The following is a 20,519-nucleotide window of genomic DNA, read 5'->3' on the forward strand; positions in this document are numbered from 1 at the left end:
CGCTGCTCTGGCAGGCAAGGAGCTCTGCCTGCATTGGGCAGCCTGCCTGGGCTGGGAGCGCTGCTGCCGCAGGGTGCAGGCAGGAGGATGGGAACAGATCAGGGGTGGGAGGGAAACAGCCACGGTGGGAAGCGCAAGAGCAAGAAGGGGTTTTGGTGACCACGCTGGTTTTATTGAGCAAGGAGAAGAGGTTTCTCGCTGCTTTGGGATGTCGGTGCCGAGGACCTGCAGCCCTCTGCGCCCTCCCAGCACCTAACCCCAGCCAGCCTCACTGGAGGCACCTTTGGGTGGTCCATAGAGGTTTGGGGGAGGCAAGGCTGCTCCCCAAAGCTGACCGTCTCAGCCCAGAGCTGGGGGGGTTAGAGGGCCGTGCTGGCCGGCCCCTGGCCTGGCACCTTGGCCTCGCGTGGGTAGTACTCGGCCAGGATGCTCTCAGGGATGCGCTTGAGCAGCTGCTTGGGGAAGATGCGCAGTAGCTGCCAGCCGATGTCCAGGGACTCAAAGATGCTCCGGTTCTCATAGGGACCTAGGAAAAGATACAGGCAAGGGAGGTGCAGGAGCAGGGAAATGCTGGGGGTCCGGTCCCATCCCCAAACCCCCTCTGGGGTCCAGTCACCCGCCTCACCCTGGGTGATGAACTGCTTCTCAAACTTCTGCAGGAACTCCAGGTAGAGCAGGTCATCGGGCGAGAGTGCCTCTTCCCCCACCACCGCCTTCATCGCCTGCACATCCTTCCCAATGGCGTAGCAGGCATACTGCAGCACAGACAGGTGGCCGTCAGGACAGACAGACGCTCCATGCAACCTGCCAGGCAGGCAGAGGAGGGGGAGCAGCGCAGGTTCCCCCCTGCCCAGCTTTGGGAACGGCTCAGGGAAATGCCAGCCTTTGCTCTGCTGTTTGCTGCCCGGTTGTGTCACGCTGCACAGCAGGGACAGCCCGAGCAGGGTCTGCATGCTTGGGCTTGGCCAGTTTGCAGGCAAAGCCCTCTGGTGTCCGCAGCATCCACAGTTATATATAATTATATTATATACAATAATACATGCTGCATGGAAAAAATCTGGCTTGCTGTCAGCCTGGGATTCTTGCAGCAGGACAAGCTACGGCTCTGCCCCCGCTTTGAGGCTTTGCATCCCCTGGACTCTCCACTTCCCAGGGTAAAGCATCCCACTCCCTTACCCCAACTCCCCCTCACGTCAAGGAGGTGCCAAAAAATAAGTGCTCGAGTCCATCATGGCCAAAAGTGCCACGATCTCAGCCCCAAGCAGGGGGAGGAGGGCTTTGAAGGGATAAATGATACCGCTCCCACCCCCCTCCATCATCATCCCTCTCCTGCCCAGCCCTTACCAGCTGGTTGGAGACATCCCCGTGGTCCTTCCTGGTCATGCCCTCCCCGATGGCCGACTTCATCAGGCGGGAGAGGGAGGGCAGCACATTGATGGGGGGGTAGATCTGCAGGGCGAGAGGGACCACCCCCACATTCGCCCGCTTGCCAGCCCTGCCGGACACCCCCGTGCAGGCAAGGGGACCGCTGCCCTCAATTTAAGCACCCCCCCCACCCTCGGCACCCCCCATCCTGGTGCTCTCGGGTGGTTTCCAGCCCCAAGTGATGCCGCCGGGCACAGCGGTGCCGGATCCATCCCCACTCCGCCGTGGCATGGAGCAGGGAAGGGGCACGGGAACCAACCTGCCTGTTGTGGAGCTGCCGGTCAACATAGATCTGCCCCTCGGTGATGAAACCCGTCAGGTCGGGGATGGGGTGGGTGATGTCTGGGGGAAAAGCAGGGTGGTGTGAACTCCCACAGCGGGTCTGGCTGCTCGGCCGGGCACGGGACATGACCGCGCCCCATGCCGGGGGGTGACCGGAGCAGCACGGCCCCAGGGGAGCTGCACTGGCCTGCGGTCGTGAGCAAGAGCCGGTTCCCCCCATCACCAGACAGAGAACTGCCTGTTTTAGACTTGCCTGTGTATGCACACACCCGTGGGCACCCCCACACCCGTGCCTGCACATCCCCCCCATGCCCCCCAAGTCTAAGTCCCCCCCGCAACCACATCATTTGGCTGAAACCCAGCACTCTGCTCCAGCTGGGGGGGCGGCCAGAGGGACAACTTGGTGGGAAAAAAAATCCCCTAAAGCATCCCTGCAAGGTTTGCTACCCCAACGGATCCCAGGAACTCCCCCAAAACTTGTTAAAACAAAACAATTCAGCATTTCCCAGCCCTACGGTTTCCCAGTGTGGGCACAGCGGTAGCACCACATGCCCCACAGGGACCCCCCGTGTCCCCCAGGGCTGCTGACCATCATTGGGCATGGTCAGGATGGGGATCTGGGTGATGGAGCCGTTCCTGCCCTCCACGCGCCCGGCCCGCTCGTAGATGGTGGCCAGGTCGGTGTACATGTAGCCGGGGAAGCCGCGGCGGCCGGGCACCTCCTCCCTGGCTGCCGATACCTGCGGGATGGGGGGGCTGGCATTAGTGCGGGAGGGGGCTCAAGCATCCCAAGCACTCTTAGAGCATCCCAGGCATCCCAAGTAACTTGGGCACCCCAAGCACCCCGGGAACCCCAGGCATCCTGGGCACCCCAGGCACCCCAAGAGGGCAGTCCTTATCCCCTGCCACATGGGGAGGACACGGGGGACCAAGGCAGATCCCGGGGGACAGGCACTGACCTCCCGCAGGGCCTCAGCGTAGGAGCTCATGTCCGTCAGGATCACCAGCACGTGCTTCTCGCACTGGTAGGCGAGGAACTCGGCGGTGGTCAGGGCCAGGCGGGGGGTTACGATCCGCTCGATCCTATGAGGGGGACAGGGTGGGCACCCCCAGATCCTAATTCCAACCCCCCCCCCCGCCACCGCAGAACACCCCTGGAACTCGGCATACGGCTTCCCTACAGCGTGCCAGGCTGTCGGCAGGGGTGACCAGGTACCCCCCCAGGGACCCCAGCTCTCAGGGTCCCCGAGCTGGGACTGGGCAACGGCTGGGGAGGAGGAGGGAGGCACCCGCTGCCCACCCAGAGCATCGGCTCCCAGCCGCTGCAGGAAGGGATGGGGACCCAAAAGCTGGCCGGGATCGGTGCCGGCTCCCCTGCCCGTTCTCTGCCCACTGGCCAGGGCTTGGGATGGCAGAGGGACCCACAGCCTTTGTGGTTCCCACGGACGGCAGGACCCTAATGACCCCAATGACTCCCAGCTGCACCCAGCACCTGCCCCTGCACCTTGATCCACCCAAGGCACATCAGGTCCTCATCAGGGGGAGAAGAGAAAGAAGGAGGAGAAGAAGAAGAAGAAGGAAGAGGAGGTGGAGGAAGAGAGCTGCATGCCGGAGCCATGGGGCTGACTCACGTCGGGTCATTGGCCAGGTTGAGGAAGAGGCACACGTTCTCCATGGAGCCGTTCTCCTCAAAGTCCGACTTGAAGAAGCGAGCTGTCTCCATGTTCACCTGCCCACGTGGGAGGAGAGGCCGGTCAGCAGGAGCAGGGCGGCTTCACGTACAGGGAAACTGAGGCAGGAGAGGGACGAGGCGGTGCAGGGAGGTGGCAGCAAGGCTGCCCGCGCATCCTGTGCGATTTGGGCTCCCCACCAACAGGCTTTGCCGAGGTCGGCTGGGCTGTCCTGTCCCGGGACTGACTCACCCCCATGGCAGCGAAGACGATGGCGAAGTTGTCCTCGTGATAGTCCACCACGTCCTTGGACTTCTTCACCAGACCGGCCTGCCGGCAGATCTGTGCGGCAATCTGCAGCAGGACAGGGACAGGCGGGCAGCACGGTTCCAGTGCCCGCGGCCAATTTCCCCCCCCCAGAGCAGCCACAACCCTCCTGGGACCAGGATACGGCCCCCATGGCAGCAAGGGGCAGGGGGTGCAGGGGGTGGAGGTAGAACAAATAGGAACTGGCAAAGGAGAGAGCATCCCAGGACGGGCACCAGCACCCCCAGCTGCCCACCCAGCCCGCAGGTGGGTACCCAGCCCCATGGGTTGTGGGGGGGAGCAGGGTCTCCCTCCCGCCACAGCCAGCCGTGCCCCCTTGCCGTGGCACAGCGCCCGTCATGCTGGGCCCTGACTTGACCGTGGTCACCCTCCTCTGTCGCTCCCGATCTGTCAGGGCCAGTTTTCCGTCCCATCGCATCACCGTCTGTGCCGGTGGGCGAGGGGGGGGACGGCGCTGCCCATCCACCGTGCCGGTGTGCCCGTGGATCAGGCTGGTATTTCCAGCGCCTGCTGTTCTGCCCTCCTGGCATGGCCCCGCGCTCATGGGGCCACGGGGTGGTCTGTGGCCCCCCACCCCATGGGCTTGGGCACCCCACATCAGCCCAGATCACCTCTCCCTCCCCAGCGTTGCTCTTGGCATACCAGGGTTTGCTTTATCCCTTGCTGTGCGGATGGGGAAACTGAGGCACGAGGTAACATAAGCTTCCCTTCCTCTGTATGCACCAGCCTATCACCCTGCGTGGCTGGGGGGGGTGGGTCAGAGAACACAACAGCCACCCCAAAAGGTGGGTCTGGCCCATCACAGTGAGCAGAGCCAAGCAGGGAGAGGAGAGATGCAGGAGATGGGCTCCAGCCCTCCCAAATCCCCTTGTGCTGCCTCCTCCATCCTCATCCTCCTCCGCCTGCTGCTGGGGCTGCAGCAGGGGCTCAGCCCCCTGCGGGGACCCACCTCGTTGTGGGGGAGACCGGCAGCGGAGAAGATGGGGATCTTCTGGCCCCGGGCGATGCTGTTCATCACATCGATGGGCGAGATCCCAGTCTGGATCATCTCCTCGGGGTAGATGCGGCTGTGGGGGTTGATGGGCTGGCCTGGAGCAGGAAAGGGAAATGAGGCACCCCAAAACGGAGGAATCGCCTTGGCTGGTGCCAAGAATTAGACACGAGCTTCTGGAGCTAAGGACGAAGCACGGTCTTGGACCAGTGCAGCCACCCAGCACCAGCCCTGGGGTGGGATGGGGTCACCAGCCACCACCCCTGCACCTGTACCCCCACCCGGGGCACCCCAGTGGGGACGGATGGACCCCCCGGGGATCTGGGGTGGGGGCAGCACCGTGGGGCTGCTCCGGCCATCAGGGCACAGCTTTATCCCCAGATGCCGGGCTGCCCCGGAGACCCTCCGGCATCACCCGCGGCTGGTGAAAGGAGCCAGCAAAGCAACGCCGTGCCCAGAGCTGTCACCGTTGATGTCCAGGAAATCCTCGGCCATCACCGGGGGACCGCTGTCGATGGGTTTGGCAGAGCCGTTGAAGACTCGACCTGCAAGGAAAGCGAGCCGCTGGTCCCCTGCTGAACGCACCAGCCGGCGAGGACGAACCAGCCTGGTGCAGAGCCCAAGGAGCAGGCAGCTGCCTGCACCGCGGCCACCGGGCAGGGTTTCCATCCTGCTCCCGGTCCCCACGGTGTGTGGGGGCATTCAGGGGCTACCCTGCCCCTTGGGCAACGGCTTTCTCCTGAGTACAGCCCCGCCGTGGGGAAAGCCGGGAAATGGAGAGCACCCATGGGTGCTGCAGGACATCCCAGCTGCCTGGGGTGCCCCAGAGGGGACGTGGATACTGGTGCTGGGTGTCTGTGGGTGAGGAGCAGAGGACTTTGCACCTGGGGTGGCTGTTGGCACCCACAGCCCCCCGTGCCGGGGGACAAGGTGTTCCCATGTCACTGCATGGGACGGGCAGGGAGCGTGTCACCCACAGGCTGGGTGACACCACAGCCCCCGGGGCAGGATGATGCCCCAGAGACCTCCCCATGCTGAAGATGCCAGCACACCGGGCCAGGTCCCCAGAGACCTCCCCATGCCGTCCAAGACACCCTCCATCACCTCCCCCTTGGGGTCCCCAGCTCCCGTGCAGGTGGGGGTGACACCGAGACACCCCCCCCCCCCCACCCAGCCCCGGGGCGGGGGGTACAAGGCTCCCAGAGAGCCGCCGCATCACCGTTCACACTCAGCCTCATCGACCGGCTCTGAGCCACGGGATCGATAGCGGCAAAGCCGGCATGCCAGCCACGCCATCCCCCCCCCCGGCACCCCCGCTTGCCGCTGCCGCCCCTATGGGACTTTCTTCTGGTTCCCGACGGGGCCGGGGAAGCATCACCGTTGTCAGAGCAGATCAAGCTGACGGCGGGGCCGGGGCTCGGGAGCACGGAGCATGAAAGGTCAGTAACCTTGGCGCTCGCTGGGCACCCACGTCTCGCCGGCGCGCAGCCGCTTTAATTCAGCGCCGTGGCACAAAGAGCGGCGGAGGGAAGGGGCGATGGGGCTGAACACCTGGGGGACCCCAGCCCAGTTTGGGGGGGGGGGAGGGGAACCCCCCACACCTCCCCAAGACGGGACAGGGAGGCTTGGGGGGAGCAGCAGGGACAGCCTGGGACGGACTCTGCGCACCCCTGCTCGGCCCTTGTCCCTTCTCGGGGGATTCGCGCCTGGACCCTGCGTGGGGAGAGGGGGGACCCTGCCTGGGAAAGGAGCGGGGGGCTCCCTCCCCGCTGCCGGGGAGCCGGGATCTGTCCGGCCGTCACCGCACGCTGCCGTACCGCGCTCGACACTTGCCCCCTCCCAGCCAGGCTGCCCTTTACCGCTGCCCTTTGCAGGCAGGGCTCTGGCCGGGGTTCATGCTGCCGCAGAGACGGGAAAGAGATTGCAGGAGACACTCGGCCCCCGACCGGGGAGCGATACCGTGCGTCAGCCGAGGTCCCTCCGCCGGGACCCCGAGCAACCTTCGTCCCCCTCGCTGCGACCCCTGTGAGCCCCCGGGGGCTGGTTCGGGGGCTGTAGGACCCTCAGGAGCTGGGATGGGGGCCAAGGGGCCGGGACTGAGCTTGAACGGCCTCAGGGGAAGCTGCTCGGGGCCATGGGGGTCTGCCAGCACCCAGTTCTGCCCGGGTGGGTGTCCCCGTGGGGACAGGGGTGGCCGGTCCCCTTTTCATGTTCATGCCTGGCCATGTCTCGGGGCTTAGCGCAGATGATGAAGATGCTGGGCAGCCCCCAGCTCTCCTAAGGTCGAGGTAATGAGAGTGCTAACGGCACGACCACAGGCTGGAGTTTGCCTGTCCTGACACGGGAAACCTTCTCCCAGTCCAGGCCAGGCTTCTTCTCCTGGGATAACTGGGCAGAGTGGGCCCAAGGGGACATACTAGCCCTGTACGAGGGTGACTGTCACCACCTCCCCATGCTGGATGTGACTCTCCTGGCACTGGAGAGCATGCCCAGGGATGTGCTCAGTCCCTGGGCAGCAGCAGAGCTAAACCCCAAGACCCCAACACCCCCAAACTGCCTGTCCCCCCACTCCAGCTGCTTACACCTGGGTTACCCCACCATCCATGCACCGAGATGTGTCAGGGCTCAGCAGTGGGCTGGGCTTACCCAGCATGTCCTCAGAAACTGGGGTCCGGAGGATGTCCCCGGTAAACTCGCAGGAGGTCTTCTTGGCATCAATCCCAGACGTTCCTTCAAATACCTGCGGAGACCCCGGGGCAAGAGGCGGGTGGGCGGCAATTAGCAGGGATTAGCGGGTGCAGAGGGCCGGGGAGGGGGGGCTTGGGGGGGCAGCCGGGCTCTCCATGGGGAGGTGACGTGATCTGTGCTCGCCCAAAAATCTTGTCAGGGAGAAGTGATAAAGGAGGGGGAGAGACCTCGGGGTTAAGAAAACTCCCTTCTGAGGGGCTTTGGCCTGGGGGAGGGGGCAGCAGGGGAGGGGGGACCACGCTCTCGTTAATGCAACGAGCCCAGCAGAAGGGCCTCGGGCAGGGCAGGGAAACCAAAGGCATTTTGATTGGTATAATATTTGACACCATTTGTATTAATTAACCTCCAGATCGCTGCTTTAATTAGAGCCGTGTGGCCCCTGGGAGAAGAACCGGCTTGGGAAAGCCAGGAGCACCCGCTGGCGGGGATGCCGGCAGGCACGAGGGCAGGTGATGGCCGCAGCACCCGGCTGCGTGCAGGTGCATGCAGGTCAGCGCCCGACAAAGCTGTTTGTGCAAAAGGCTCCTTTTTTCCTTCCCCCCCCCCTTTTTTTTTTTTTCCTCCCGAGGCTGACTCCCTAATAGGATTAAAAGGGCGCTACAGAGGTCCGAGCGGCATTAGAGGAGCGAGGTTTGGCGGCTCGCCAGCCAGAACCCGGTCAGGTCGGCTGTGCGGCCACCCCGAGCCCTGGGCTGGCTGACTGGGGGGGGGAACCTGGGCAGAAGGGAACCCAGGCTAACTGGGCAGGACAGCCCCAAATGGCTCCGGTGCTCATGGGTGAAACCCCACTCCTTGGCTGCCCTGGTTTGGGGGGGCAGGCAGCGGGTTCCCGGGGTGCCCGGAGCGGGCAGGCTGTCCCCCATCCCAGCCCTGCAGAGGGCTGGTGGCCGTGGGGTGATGGCATGAAGGTCCTAAGTTTTCCTGCTGGGATGGAGGGGGAGGCAGCCCAGGGAGATCAGTGGGGAGGACATGGGGATGAGGGGTCCCGAAGGGATGGGGGGTCCCGAGGAAGCTGTGGCATCATCCAGCTGGGCTCTCCCCAGCGGGCAAGGGGAGGCCGGGCACAGCAGGACAAAGACCCTGCGCAGGGTCGTGCCCACGTCCAGCCCCCTGCGCCCTGCCGAAGCTGCGCAGATATCATCATTCTGGCTTTGGCACCCAGATGCTCCTGCCCTAAGCAGGTACCAGCTCCATCCCCACTGGTGCCACACTGCCAGCCCTGGCACAGCTCTACGTGCTCCAGCCAAAGGGCCATGGGACAGCGAGGAGCCCCACCGCAGGACACTGCCTGTCCCAGGACACTGGTCCTACAGCCTGGGAGAGCCGGGACAAGAGCCCGGCAGGGCTCTGCTGGCCGTGACAGCCACCGCTGGAGGGGGACAGAGCCCCGGGACAGAGCCCCAGGCCATGCAGCGCCTGCCTGTGTGTCCCCCCTCCCCGTCCCGCCATGACCCCACCACGCTGGGCTCACCTGGACGATAGCTTTGGAGCCCATCACCTCCAGGACCTGCCCGCTGCGGCTGGTGCCGTTTGGCAGCATGAAGTTCACGATCTCGGCGTACTGGGCAAACTGGAGGGACAGGGTCAGGGTGAGATGGACGGGGTGTGGGGGGGCTCCTCTCCACCCCCCAGACTGCCCCTTGAAGCTCTTGCCTGCACGGGCCTGTCTGCCAGCGCTGCCTCAGTTTCCCCTCCTGTGGTTCGGGGGGTTCACACTGTCTGCAGCCACCGAACACCAAGCGGGGGGGCATTCAGCAGCTGATGCCAACAGGCAGTACCTGCCACGCCAGGCAGATACAGGCAGAACTGCCAGCCCAGGCAGGAGGAGGCATCGGGGGGAAAGTGCTGCCTGCCCCTGCCCCATCCCGGAGCCTGCTCCAGGCTGTGGCACTGCTCCATGCCTCAGTTTCCCCAACACTGCAGGGTGCCCCCCTCACCCCAAGGGTGCTCTCAGACACACCGGGCTCCCTAGAGCCTGACAACTAACAAATTCAAACCCCTTTCCCTACCAGAAGCAGACCCATCACCTGCATAAAGCAGCGTCTCAGAGCCTGCCAAAGCGCATCCACAGCCCTGGATAAACCCCCCGGGGATGGTGGCATCTCTTGGGGACTCCTTGGGGACCCCCCTATTGCCAGACACAGCAGGACAGAGCAGCTCAGGCTGCCGGTGCCGCTCAAGACCCCAGGGAACCACCAGATCCCCTGTAATCCCCCGAGCTGTGAAAGGTTACGTCGAGGGATCACGCTGCTACCACCTCACACCACTGACATCCCTGGCCCCCCACCCAGCCGGGACCCCCGGGGTGGATGGAGGGGACTTTTCCGCAGCCCCTTGGCTGAGGGACATGTCCTGCTCATGGGACAACATCCAAGGGGGTTCGCTCCACGAGCACACCTGCCCACCCTGCCTGCCCAGCACACTCTGTGCTTTTTTCCACCTCCTCCTCCTCCTCGCTCCCAGCCACCGGGGCTGGCTCCGGCACTGTGAACTTTGGACTTTAATTCTTCTGTAAAGACCTTTGCATAAAGGACAACAAAGCGAAGGAAACACCCACCACGGTCCAGCTCTTTAATTGAGCTTATTAATTTCCATCCTGCCGGGCTGGGTGTGAAAGGGGCTATAGAAACGAGCCACCGGCCAACAAAACCCCTCGGAGGGTCCCGTCTAGCCGGGCCATGCGGGGATGAGCCCACCCGAGTGAACCCAGCCCCTGCTCCGGGAGCAGGGACAGGCAGGGGTGCCACCAAAATGCCACCCGGTGCCGGGGGGATGGGCCGAGCTGGGGTTTCGTGCTGTGGTCTCGCTCAAACCGGGCTCAGGGATGGAGCCGAGTGTGGGCAGGGATGCAGGGGACAGGAGCTGGAGCTCCGAGAGGGACACAGGGGACAGCAAGTGCCTGGGTGCTGGGGGGGGACACACAGGGCCAGCGGAGGGTGCCCGGGCGGCACGCACACACGGCCACCCGTGACGCGCGCACGCATCCCCGTGCCTGCGCACACGCGAGCACGCGCGCTTGCTGGCCCACACGCGTGTGCAGGCTGGCACACGGGCTCTGCTGCCAGCCGTCTCCAGGGGAGGGAGCTCGGAGCTGGCTGAGGGACCCTGGAGAGGAGGGGACAGCCCAGGGGACAGGGGACATGTTCCCCCGTTGCACCCTCCCCACCCGGGAACCCCAGGGCCAGGCAAGGGACAGCACGGTGGTCCCCGCGCAGCCCAAAGTGACACCGTCCCCTTGTCACCCGCCGGCAGACGGGCTCCCACCTTCACATTGTCCAGCACAACCAGGGGTCCGTTGACACCGCACACCGTCTTGTAGGCTGGGGGGGGGGGAGGACACACCGTTAGCCCCCAGAGCCGGGGATGGATGCTCCCACCCCGCTCCCGGCATCACTACCCCCAAACCGCAGGCACCGGGGAGCAGCCGCTTCGGCAGGGCAGGATCCGTCCCACCCCAGCGCCATCCTTTCCTGCTGTCCCGTTCCTTATCCTAGCTACGGACCGAGCGACTGGCAGCTGCTGACCTGGAGACCCAGAACATCCATCCTGCAGGAAATGTCGCTTTTACTTACATTAATTTCATTTCGGTTCATATAAAACATTTAAATAGAAAAAAACGTGCAGCAAGGAAGGAGATTCAAAGCCAGGAGTGTGGCAGCCTACCCTGGCCAGCAAACTGAAAGACTTTCTGCAAGTCAGTATTTTCCCCTTTCCAAGCACAGTTTTTCATTACACCAAGATTTTGCTTTAAAAAAAACCACAACAACCCCAAAGCCGTAAAAAAAATTTTTGTAGAAAAAAAACAGATTAACAAGGCACAAGAGCCACATCCCGCCCAAGCAGAGCAGGGCTCAGGGCCGTGAGCAGCGCAGATGTAGGGGGCCGGTTTCCACCCAAAAATGGGCCGTCACCCCCCACCTTCTCCCACTGCGGGACCCCACCACCACCCAGGGACACCCTAGTGCCTCCTTTGTCCCCATCCAGACCGCAAGGGACACCAGTTCGCACACACCCCCCGCCACCGTCCCCCACCAAATGCTGCCTGCAGAGCCACTGAGGCAGGATTAGGTCCATGTCCCCCCTCCCCACTGCCGTGGCATGGCTCTGCGCTGGCTCGGGGGATGCTTCGCCTTCCCTCGGTGCCCCCAGACGCTGGGCAGGGATGCCACAGCCGGGGAGGCCACCACAGCCGGCAGTTTTTGGACCCAGGATGAGCAATGTCCCCCCGACCACCCAGCTCTCCCTGGCCCCGAGCTGCACCAGGAGAGCATCCCAGTCTTGGGCAACCCCATCCCGGCGGCACAGCTGCCCCGGCAAAGTGGCACCACAGCCCGGTGACCTGCTGGCCGCTCCACTAGCTTCTGCAGGTCCCAGTTCCCTTCCCAGCAAGGCATCCCCATCTCGCCAGGCTTTTCCCCTCTACCCCACAGCAGATCCTCCACCATCCCAGCCCTGCCGTTACAGAGCTGTCCGCACGCCCTGCCCGCAGCCTGGGGACAGACAGCTCACCCTCCGAAAACCACGGCCACGGGCAGAGACGGCAGCCCAGGCGCCCTGCGATGGGCACAGCCCTGCCATCTCCCGCTGCCCTTCTGCAATCAGCCAGCAGCACATCAGCGGAGCTGCCCTTACACCACGGCAGCCCGGGAGGTCACCTCTTGTCCCCAGGGAAGACGCTGGGATGGACAACCCCAGCTGGATGCTGTTGAGAAGGAGGACAAGCTTTCGGGGCCACCACCATCGCCAAGGCAAGGTCCGAGCACCCTGCTTGGTCCTGCCCGCAGCATGGCACTGCCCGGCTGCCATGGGGTGCTGGCTTAGGACCCCACGGCTCAGGATGAGACCTCAGGGTGCCGGGGACTCGCACAGCACTGCATTTGGGCAAGGTAATGAGGGTGCTGGGGATGCAATTCCTCCAAAGTGACTACGAAGACCACGGGGAGGCACCTGGGACGTTAAGCACAAGGATGACAAATGGGGATCAACTGGTGTAGGAGCCCAGCGAGACGAAGCAGGTCCCCGAGGCCGGGGAGGGCGAGGGTTGGGAGCAGCTTCCCAGGCGAGTGCAGGTGCTGGGGAACTGATCCGGCTCTAAGCCGGTCCTTGATCATTTTACCGATGTGTCAAATGCCATAACGCCTGCCATGGCAGGGCCTGGCTTTGCTGACCCCACCGGCCCCTTTCATCCCTCTGCCCTCTCTTCTCACACCGGGTTCTCTGATTTACTCATGATCCTAATAGGATTGGAGAGGCCGGGCCAGCTGGCGAGCTTGCCGGCCTCCCTCCCGCCGGCTGCAGGGATGGGTGGTCCACACCACGGCAGTGGGACGCGGGTCCCTGCACCACAGCATCCCGGTCGCCCTTCTGGTGATGCCGGCGCAGGCTGGTGGGTGCAGGAGCCCTGCTCAGCAGCCCAGCCGGACCAGCTCCAGGAACTTCATTTCTGGGGGATCGGTCCCGTTTGCCTCTCGCTGGCCACATCCCATGTTGGGAGCACCCATCCCTGGCCACCCCACAGCCCAGCACGGCATCACCCCCCACAGCACAGCCAGGCCCCCAACATCCACCTTCCCTCGCCTGGCCCATGCCCCAGCACAGATGTTGGCGGTACCAGTAATCCCTGCCATTTTTGCAATTAGCCTTCTCTCCGTTACCCAATTACGCCCAGTTCCTGCTGGTCGCCCATTCAGCAGCCTGGGGGGCTGGCACGCCGGGAGCTGGCTCTCCACCACCAACCTCCCTCCCTTTTGTCTCCTTTATTCCCAAAGTGACCATTCTGCCTTTTATTTCCCTTTCCAACTCCTTCACAAATACCCGCAGCCGCCTCGCCTGCTTCCCTTCCCAGGGAGGTTTTGTTGGGCTCTTTTCTTCTCTCCCCACTTCTCCTCCGCAGCCCCAGCTGTCGGGGAGCCACCCACGTGGGACAGGGCCATGGGGCTTGTCCCTTGGCCCCCAGCATGGTGGTCTCCAACCCAGCCCCAATGGCTGCCGGCCCCCTTGGAACCCTCCTGGCTTCTCTTCTACGGCACCAGGCTGTCTTCTCCCACTCCCATCAGACCTTCAGGCAGCACCGCTTGGTGCCCTGTGGCTGTGACACTGGATCATCGGCCAAGCAATCTGCCTATCCATCCATCTACCCACCCATCCACTTCTGCAGCCTCCCATCCTTCCATCCATCCATCACTCCGTGCATCCATCCTCCCATCCATTCAGCTCTGCATCCATCCATCCTTCTGTCCAACCAACCATCTACCTATCTTTAAATAACATATTGCCCTCCAGCCATTGCTCAGGGAGGGAAGCACTATTCCTCTCATTTCCTCATGGGGAAACTGAGGCAGGGAAGGCTCCCCAGCCCAGACTCATGGGGGTCTCTGGCAGAGCCAGGTCTCAGTCCTGGCTTTCCCTCATGCTCCTCTCCAACCACACCAGTCTGTTTGCAGAGGAGCTGCCCTCTGCTGTCACCGCATCCCCTTCTTCCCCCGTCATGACTTTGTTTCGGGGACAGGTTGTGGGGTGGTGGCAACACCACCACCACCTCCAGGACAGAGGGAGAAATGTAACCCAAGGGTCTGGGCTTGGCCACACAGCCCTGCAACGTCACCTCCAACACCGGTGACGATGATCCAAGGCTTGCTCTCAGCGTCACAGCACGGTGGAGGTGGGCAGAGACCTCTGGAGATCTTCTGGTCCAAGCCCTGCTCAAGCAAGGTCCCCTGGAGCTGCTCCCAGGGCCCCATCTGGGGAGGGGGGGTTGAAGATCTCCAGAGATGGAGGGTCCACAGCTCCGACAGCCTGGCCCGGCACTCGGCCACCTTCCCAGCAAGAAAAGGATTTTTGGAGACTGGGCCTCCAGAGGATGGACAGACGGACAGCCAGACCTGGTCATGGAGAAATGAATGGGGGGGGGTGATAAAAAATGTTGCTCCACGGCTCCCTGTTCTTCACCATTTCCACTGAAAAGCCCGTTACAAAAGTCACAAGGGCTTCGCCTCGCCAGCCATCCTGGAGGATTCTCTTTGGCTTTCTCTTGCCTTTCCGTGCCAAAGCAAAACAACGCCCTGGCCGAAGCTATGAAAAAAATTAATCTCACGCAAGGGATTTTTCTGCAAAACTTTCTCATTTTCTACAAAGGAACCCGCAGCTCCTGCCTTCGCAAACGGGGGAGCCCCAGGGGTTCGCCCCCCAGCCCCTGCCTGCCCCAAACCCAGCCAGCCCCGGCCACTGCAGCAAAGCGAGAGCCGGTGCCGGAGCCGCCCTGCGCGGCATTTGTTGCATCGCTCCAGCCCCCTCATCCACGCCCATCTCTGCGGTGCAAAGGGCTCTATCACGATAGAGAAGGAAATCACGACAGGAACACCAAGTGACAGCCCACCAAAGGGGTGCGAGGCTGGGGGGGACCAAGGAGGGGGAAGAGGAGGAGAGGGACGGGGAAGGACAGGGAGCCCCTGCTACCGGAAAGCACTAATTCAGATAATTAAGACGTTGAGCTGTTATGAACAAGCAGGGGGGAGGAGCGGCGGGGTGGGTGGGCTGCGGTGGCCGGTCGGGCCGGGAGGCTGCCGGGGGGCCCGGGCGGGGGAGGGGGGGGGGGGCACAGGAGGCAGGGGGAGAGGGGCCAAGAGAAAAGAAAAGTCTTTCAACCTGGCCTTTCCACACCCCCAGCCCCAAATTCACAGCTCCTGTCAGATGCAATCTCCGTTAGCCCTGACACTCACGCACTACTAACCACCGCGGCGGCCGGAGGGGGGGGAAAGGGCCCCCGGTGACAAAGAGGACCCGACCCAACTACACCCGCTGCTAATTGCTCCCACTCACCCGTCCTGCCCTCCCCAGCCCCCTGCCCCTGCCCGGGCATCTCCGCCGGCTTCCCCGACCTGACACACGCCTAAGGGCTCTGCTCCAAAGTGCTCCGGGGGCTCGCTCCCGACCTCCGGAAGGGCCGGTGGTCCCAGGACCCATCATCCGTGGCGGCGAGAGGACGGATGCAACACCGGTCCCATCCTCCTCCAGCCCCGGTCACAGCGTGGAAGCTGGCAAAAACCTGCCGAGGGGATTACCTTCTCCGCGGAAGCGATGGAGGCTGATTTTGGATAGATTTGTCGCCTCGATCGCCATGGTCGCCTCGGCCTCTAGTATGGGGCGTGCAGCGAGCGATGCTCATCCCCACTCGCCATCCGAGGGGCTTTGCACATCCTTTATCCCAAACTACAGACCTGGGGTTTGCACGCAGCCGTCGGAGCCTCCGACACCCTCTCCCATCTTCAGCCCCACGCGCGGGCTGAAGCATGGGATGGAGCGGGCTGAAAGGGAACCGAGCTGGAGCAAAGATAGGAAACGGGACTGATAAATAGCCCCAAAATCCCCCAAACCCTCTCCCCTCTAGCACAGAGCAAGGATAGGGATGACAAGGTGTCTCCGCAGGTCCGGAGCTGGTCCTGAGCCACCCTGGGGCACCAGGATGGGTCTCCAGTGCCCCCCAGCTCACACCTGGCAGGCATGGCGTGGGGGTCCCACTGTGCTGCCCCACGCCTGGCACCCCACAGCAATGGGCAGCAGACACCCCATGGGGCAGAGGGGTCTGGGTGTGCTGAGCACAAGGCGCAAGGGTGGCCATGAGCTGCTCTGGACAGGGCTGGATGCATCCCGCATCCCCCCCCCAGATGCCATTCACCATTTCATCACATAAGTGCCTAGTTTTTACCCAAAATGCTGGGCCACGCCGACCCTTGAGGTGCCACAGCCCAGCTTCCACCCTGGGGCACGAATCCGGCCGCGACGGCGACTTTGAGCTCAAAATCCCGCTCAGCCCTGCCCATCCCCATCCCCATCCCCATGGTGGTGACCCATCCTCCGGGCACGGCAGGATCCGCACAGACATCCCTCCCCGAGTCCCCCCACCACACCAAGAGCCAGCATCGCCCAGCGGCCTCATCCTGCACCGGATGGCGAGCGCGGCAGGCCATGGCCCTCCTGGGATTTTTCCGACAGTCCCTAAGTGACCGCTTTCCCCCTCCGCAACCTGCCCATTGTGCCATGTGTCACTTTGTGCCGCGCTGTCAAACCCACCGGCCTGTCCCAGCCCGGCAGAGCCGGTGAAAAGCCCGGCGGGGGGTCACACTCTATGCCACTAATTAGGGCCCGGCGGCCGAGGGTTCCCATACACACCTGCACGTCATGTGAGGAAAGGCAAAGAATGGCAGGACCAGCCGAGCGTGAACCAAACAAGCCAACCCAAGGAAAAAAAAAAAAAAAATTGCTGGGCTTGCTGTCGCATTTTCTATCAGACAAAACAGGGCTGGAGAGGCGGAGGGGGGAGGCAGGCGGCGAGAAGCGGGGCTGCCGGACCCCGGCCCCGCGGCGGGCAATGCAGGCACCAGCTGGGCTGAGGGTTTTTGAGAGGCTGAGGAGAGGAGATGGCCCCGAGAGGAAAGAAGTGATGGGGAGTGGAGCTGTGGGGCTGGGGGATCCTGCCACACCGTGGGGCAGAGGATCCCACCCTGGCGGGACAGACTGTGGGGTGCTGGGGATGCTGCCACTGGGGTGGGAGGATGGATGGCTCCCGCAGCCGGGGGCTGGAGCACGGGGAAGAGACACAGCCAGCCTGCCCGGGCTCGGCCAGCAGCAGGACGTGGGCATGCAACGGCCGCAGCCCCCAGGAACCCACCAGCCCCTTCGCCCTCCCCACAAACCCACGGCGGCCGCCATCTCCTATAGTCACGCCAAGGACGTCAGCCGAGCTCTGCTTCCGAGTGGTCTGGCAGCTCCAGCGCAGGGGCCAAGGGGGTCCCAGTGTCTTCTCCGGGTCATCCACGACCCTCTCGTCTGCACCGCCGGGATGCCGCGGCACTGGCAGAGCTGGTTAGTTGTGAGATGGGAAATGGGCCGTGGGAGCAGCAAGCCCAGCTCTCCATCACCAGCAACCTCCCTCTGCCGAGGCACAGGCAGCCCGTGCGCATATATACATGAAAAAATCCAATTTCACTTAGGAAATGGGCATAAGGAGCTCACACCTTCCATGGGCTCCTCCACCTGAAACTGAATTCAAGTTGCTGGGCAAGGCAGGGAGTATTAAGGGCAGAGAAACCAAAGAGACCATACAATTTAATGCTCCTCCATCCTGCGACGCGGTGCTGAGCCCCACGAGCCCCTCGCTCCTGCCCAAGCACCCCATGGCTCCCACACAGAGGCTGGGGGGACCTGGGCTGAGGACACAGCCCGACACGGCCCCGCAAGGCTCAGCACCCAGCCTCTGCCCAGCAGCAGCCCCCAAGGAGAGACGTGTTGGGGTGCCCAGGGCTTGGGGATCTCCTTGGTTCCTCTCCTCCTGCTTCCCGTGTCCCCAGCGAGCAATTCCCTGTCCTAAAACCCACCAGCCACAGGCTCCCAAAGGCACCGTCCCTCACCTGGGGCCAGCCCAGCACCAGCACCATGCCCGGTCCCAGCAGGATACGAGCATCACGGCTAACGGAGCAGGTCGGGATATGGCAGAGGAGAAGCAGAGACGTGCCCCACCGAACTCCCTTTGCCGGGCTGCGATCACATGGGCTTGTGGCCAGCAACCTCCTGCTTTCTCCATCCTCCCATCCATGCATCCCAGCCCTCCAGCCGCTCCCAGGCTGTGCTTGCGCCGTGGGGCCGTGCCGGGCCGTGGGGTACCCCACTCAGCCCAAGCAGCCACCGAGCCCACGTGCAGGCAGCGGCATCGTTCGCTGGGTTGTTTTTCGTAAAGATGGGTCAAGCCAAAGGCCAGGAGGTGATAAGTGCTTCTTCCACTCACTTGTGCTAATGGATTCACAGCGCTGGGAAGCAGCTGCTAATACCTCTCCCGCCTCTCAGGAGAGCCAGCCCCAGCAGAGCAGTGCAGGCAGCGCTCTGCCTGCTCCTGCCAGCCAACCCTGCCTCTCCCCAGCTCTGCTCGGCCGCCCACCCCGGTTTCCCCCAGCTCCAGGTGCTGGGCTGTGGGTCAGGGTGCTGGGCTGTAGCTGGGAATTGCATAGGTGCTCCTGTGCCCAGTGCCATGCTGGGACCCCACGCTGGGACCCCCTGGGGCCGGGCACCCAGCCATGGGGCTGGTGAGAGGCTGTGGCATCGCCGGGGTGGGAAGCCAACGCCACGGCACACACCAGAGACCTCCCTGGTGCAGGGGCAGTGCCCGGTTCAGCCTGGCATCCCCGGCAATACCCACGGCATGCAGACACCCGTTCCACCCAGACCTGCCACGCTGCGCCCACGTGGCAGGGCACCATGCAGAAGCTCAGCACCCCTCAGCCCCATACTGCCTCTTCCCCCGTGCTAGGTGGGGGGTTCCATATACCACCCCAGCACCCCTCCAAATGTCACCCCCAGGTACAACTCCCAGCTCTCCCACGTTGCTGAAGTCCGTCCTCCAAGCTCCCACCCTCACCTTCACCCTGCTGCACATTTTTGGGGCAGTCCCAAGGGTTCCCTCCGGCTCCAGGACCCATCTCGCCCACACCTCCAGCTCCCCCGGCACATTGGGCTACAGAGGATCGGCTTGTTACGGTCCTGTGCTCCTCACACACACCTCTCCCACCACTTTCCAACATACAGGACACCTGGGACAGGACTTTGTCCCAGCCTGGATGTGGCTACTGGGGGTTTGGCTTTGCAGAGCCAGACTGGCAAAACTGGCACTGCCCCTGCAACTCCTGGTGCCAAGTGATGGGGGGGGGGCAAAACATGGCTTCCTCTAAAAATAAAAGTACTTTGCTGTGGTCATGGCAGGCAGAAAGAAACTTGAAAATGGGCATTTTTTGCCTTGAAAAGCCAGGAAGAGTGCAGGAGCTGGGTGCCAGGATGCTGGATCGAGATGGGTCCAGCTGAGAGCTCCAGGGAGGGGAAAAAGCCCACAGAGACCCCACGGGAGCTTGGCCACACGCTGAACATGGAGAGGACAACCCACCACCCCATGGGTGCCAGCCAGGGTCCCTGCCCCGTCCCCTCCCAGCTGGGGCAGAGAGGCTGCACAGAGGCTCACTGGGGGCTGCACTGGGGGGCACCCCTCGAAGCTGGGACCCTCCAAGCAGATGAAGGGGGCAGCTGCTCTCCCAGCCCAGCAAACCATCTCCCATGGGTGCCCGAAGAAGCGGCTGCAGCGGCGAGATCCTGTGCCTGCAGGATCTGGCCAGGGAGCCGGAGGGGAGGGTAGGACCTGCCTCTAATGTGACCAGAAACAGCCTTGGCTCCCTGTCACCCAGTGCCACTCCTCGGACCAAGGGCTGGCTCTCGCCCAGTATGAGCTGGGAAGAAGCCACCCACGGGTGGCTCTGCTCGTGCCTCCCTGTTGACAGCAAACACGGGCAGGTGGCCGGGCAGAGCCGGCTGCGCTCAGCCGTGCCGGGAGGGTGCAGCCGGGACTGTGCCAGCCCGGAGCTACCCGGTTTGGGGTGAGGAAGGTGACAGCAAAGCTCCCTCCGGCCGTCCTGACCGGGGAGCGAAGGCACAAAGGTGACAGCAAACGTCCTTGATGCCTCCGAGCCTGCCGTGCTGGGGTCCGGGGTGCTGGCGGTGGGGGGGCGGTCACAGCCCACCCATAGATGCGGGGCTGGCGCGATGCCGGCCTCCCCAAGGTCAGGGGGGGATGCGGGTGCCAGCGTCGAGCCAACAGCCCGGTGCTGCCCGCAGATCCCACGGGCTGCTGCGAGCAGGGTGCACAGGGAAGGACAGAGCTGCCAGCACCCGTGGGAGACCCACACGGCGCAGCACACCGTCCTGGCAGTACGGACAAACAGACGTCCCCTCGACAGACGCGGCCGTCCTCGTAGGCTCCGGCACACGAGCGTGCCAGGAGAAACCATCAGAAATACCGCGTTTGGCAAACACCTTCCCAGCAAGTCCCGAGTCCCCGTTCCTTGGGGACACGGGGCATGGAGCCGGGAGCATGGCTGCACACCCAGGCTGCACCCCCAGCCCCCCCATATGCATGGCTGACCCCGGGGACACCCTGGCCGGGCCCCCACCCGCACACAGGAGCGCTGCCCCATTTTGGGGCTCGGGAGAGGGTCACACTGGGGCGGCGGACCTCGTATTGACCCGATTTGCCCACCCCCCCC

General features: G+C 63.6%; 1 protein-coding gene across 1 annotated transcript; it reads right to left on the minus strand.

Annotated features, from left to right (window-relative positions):
* Positions 1-359: 359 nt before the first annotated feature.
* ATP6V1B1 (ATPase, H+ transporting, lysosomal 56/58kDa, V1 subunit B1) lies at positions 360-15,561 on the minus strand. Its single transcript, XM_010580838.1, has 14 exons — positions 15,504-15,561; positions 10,708-10,763; positions 8,915-9,013; positions 7,342-7,435; positions 5,163-5,240; positions 4,654-4,793; positions 3,630-3,731; positions 3,339-3,436; positions 2,667-2,790; positions 2,297-2,447; positions 1,685-1,767; positions 1,345-1,449; positions 626-755; positions 360-526 (listed from the first exon to the last, which is right to left on the minus strand). Exons 1-14 carry the CDS (start codon positions 15,559-15,561, stop codon positions 360-362), a joined length of 1,485 nt encoding a protein of 494 aa, XP_010579140.1.
* Positions 15,562-20,519: the final 4,958 nt, after the last annotated feature.

The sequence above is a fragment of the Haliaeetus leucocephalus genome, unplaced genomic scaffold (assembly GCF_000737465.1).
Source record: "Haliaeetus leucocephalus isolate CR32 unplaced genomic scaffold, Haliaeetus_leucocephalus-4.0 Scaffold741, whole genome shotgun sequence".
Lineage (NCBI taxonomy): Eukaryota > Metazoa > Chordata > Aves > Accipitriformes > Accipitridae > Haliaeetus > Haliaeetus leucocephalus.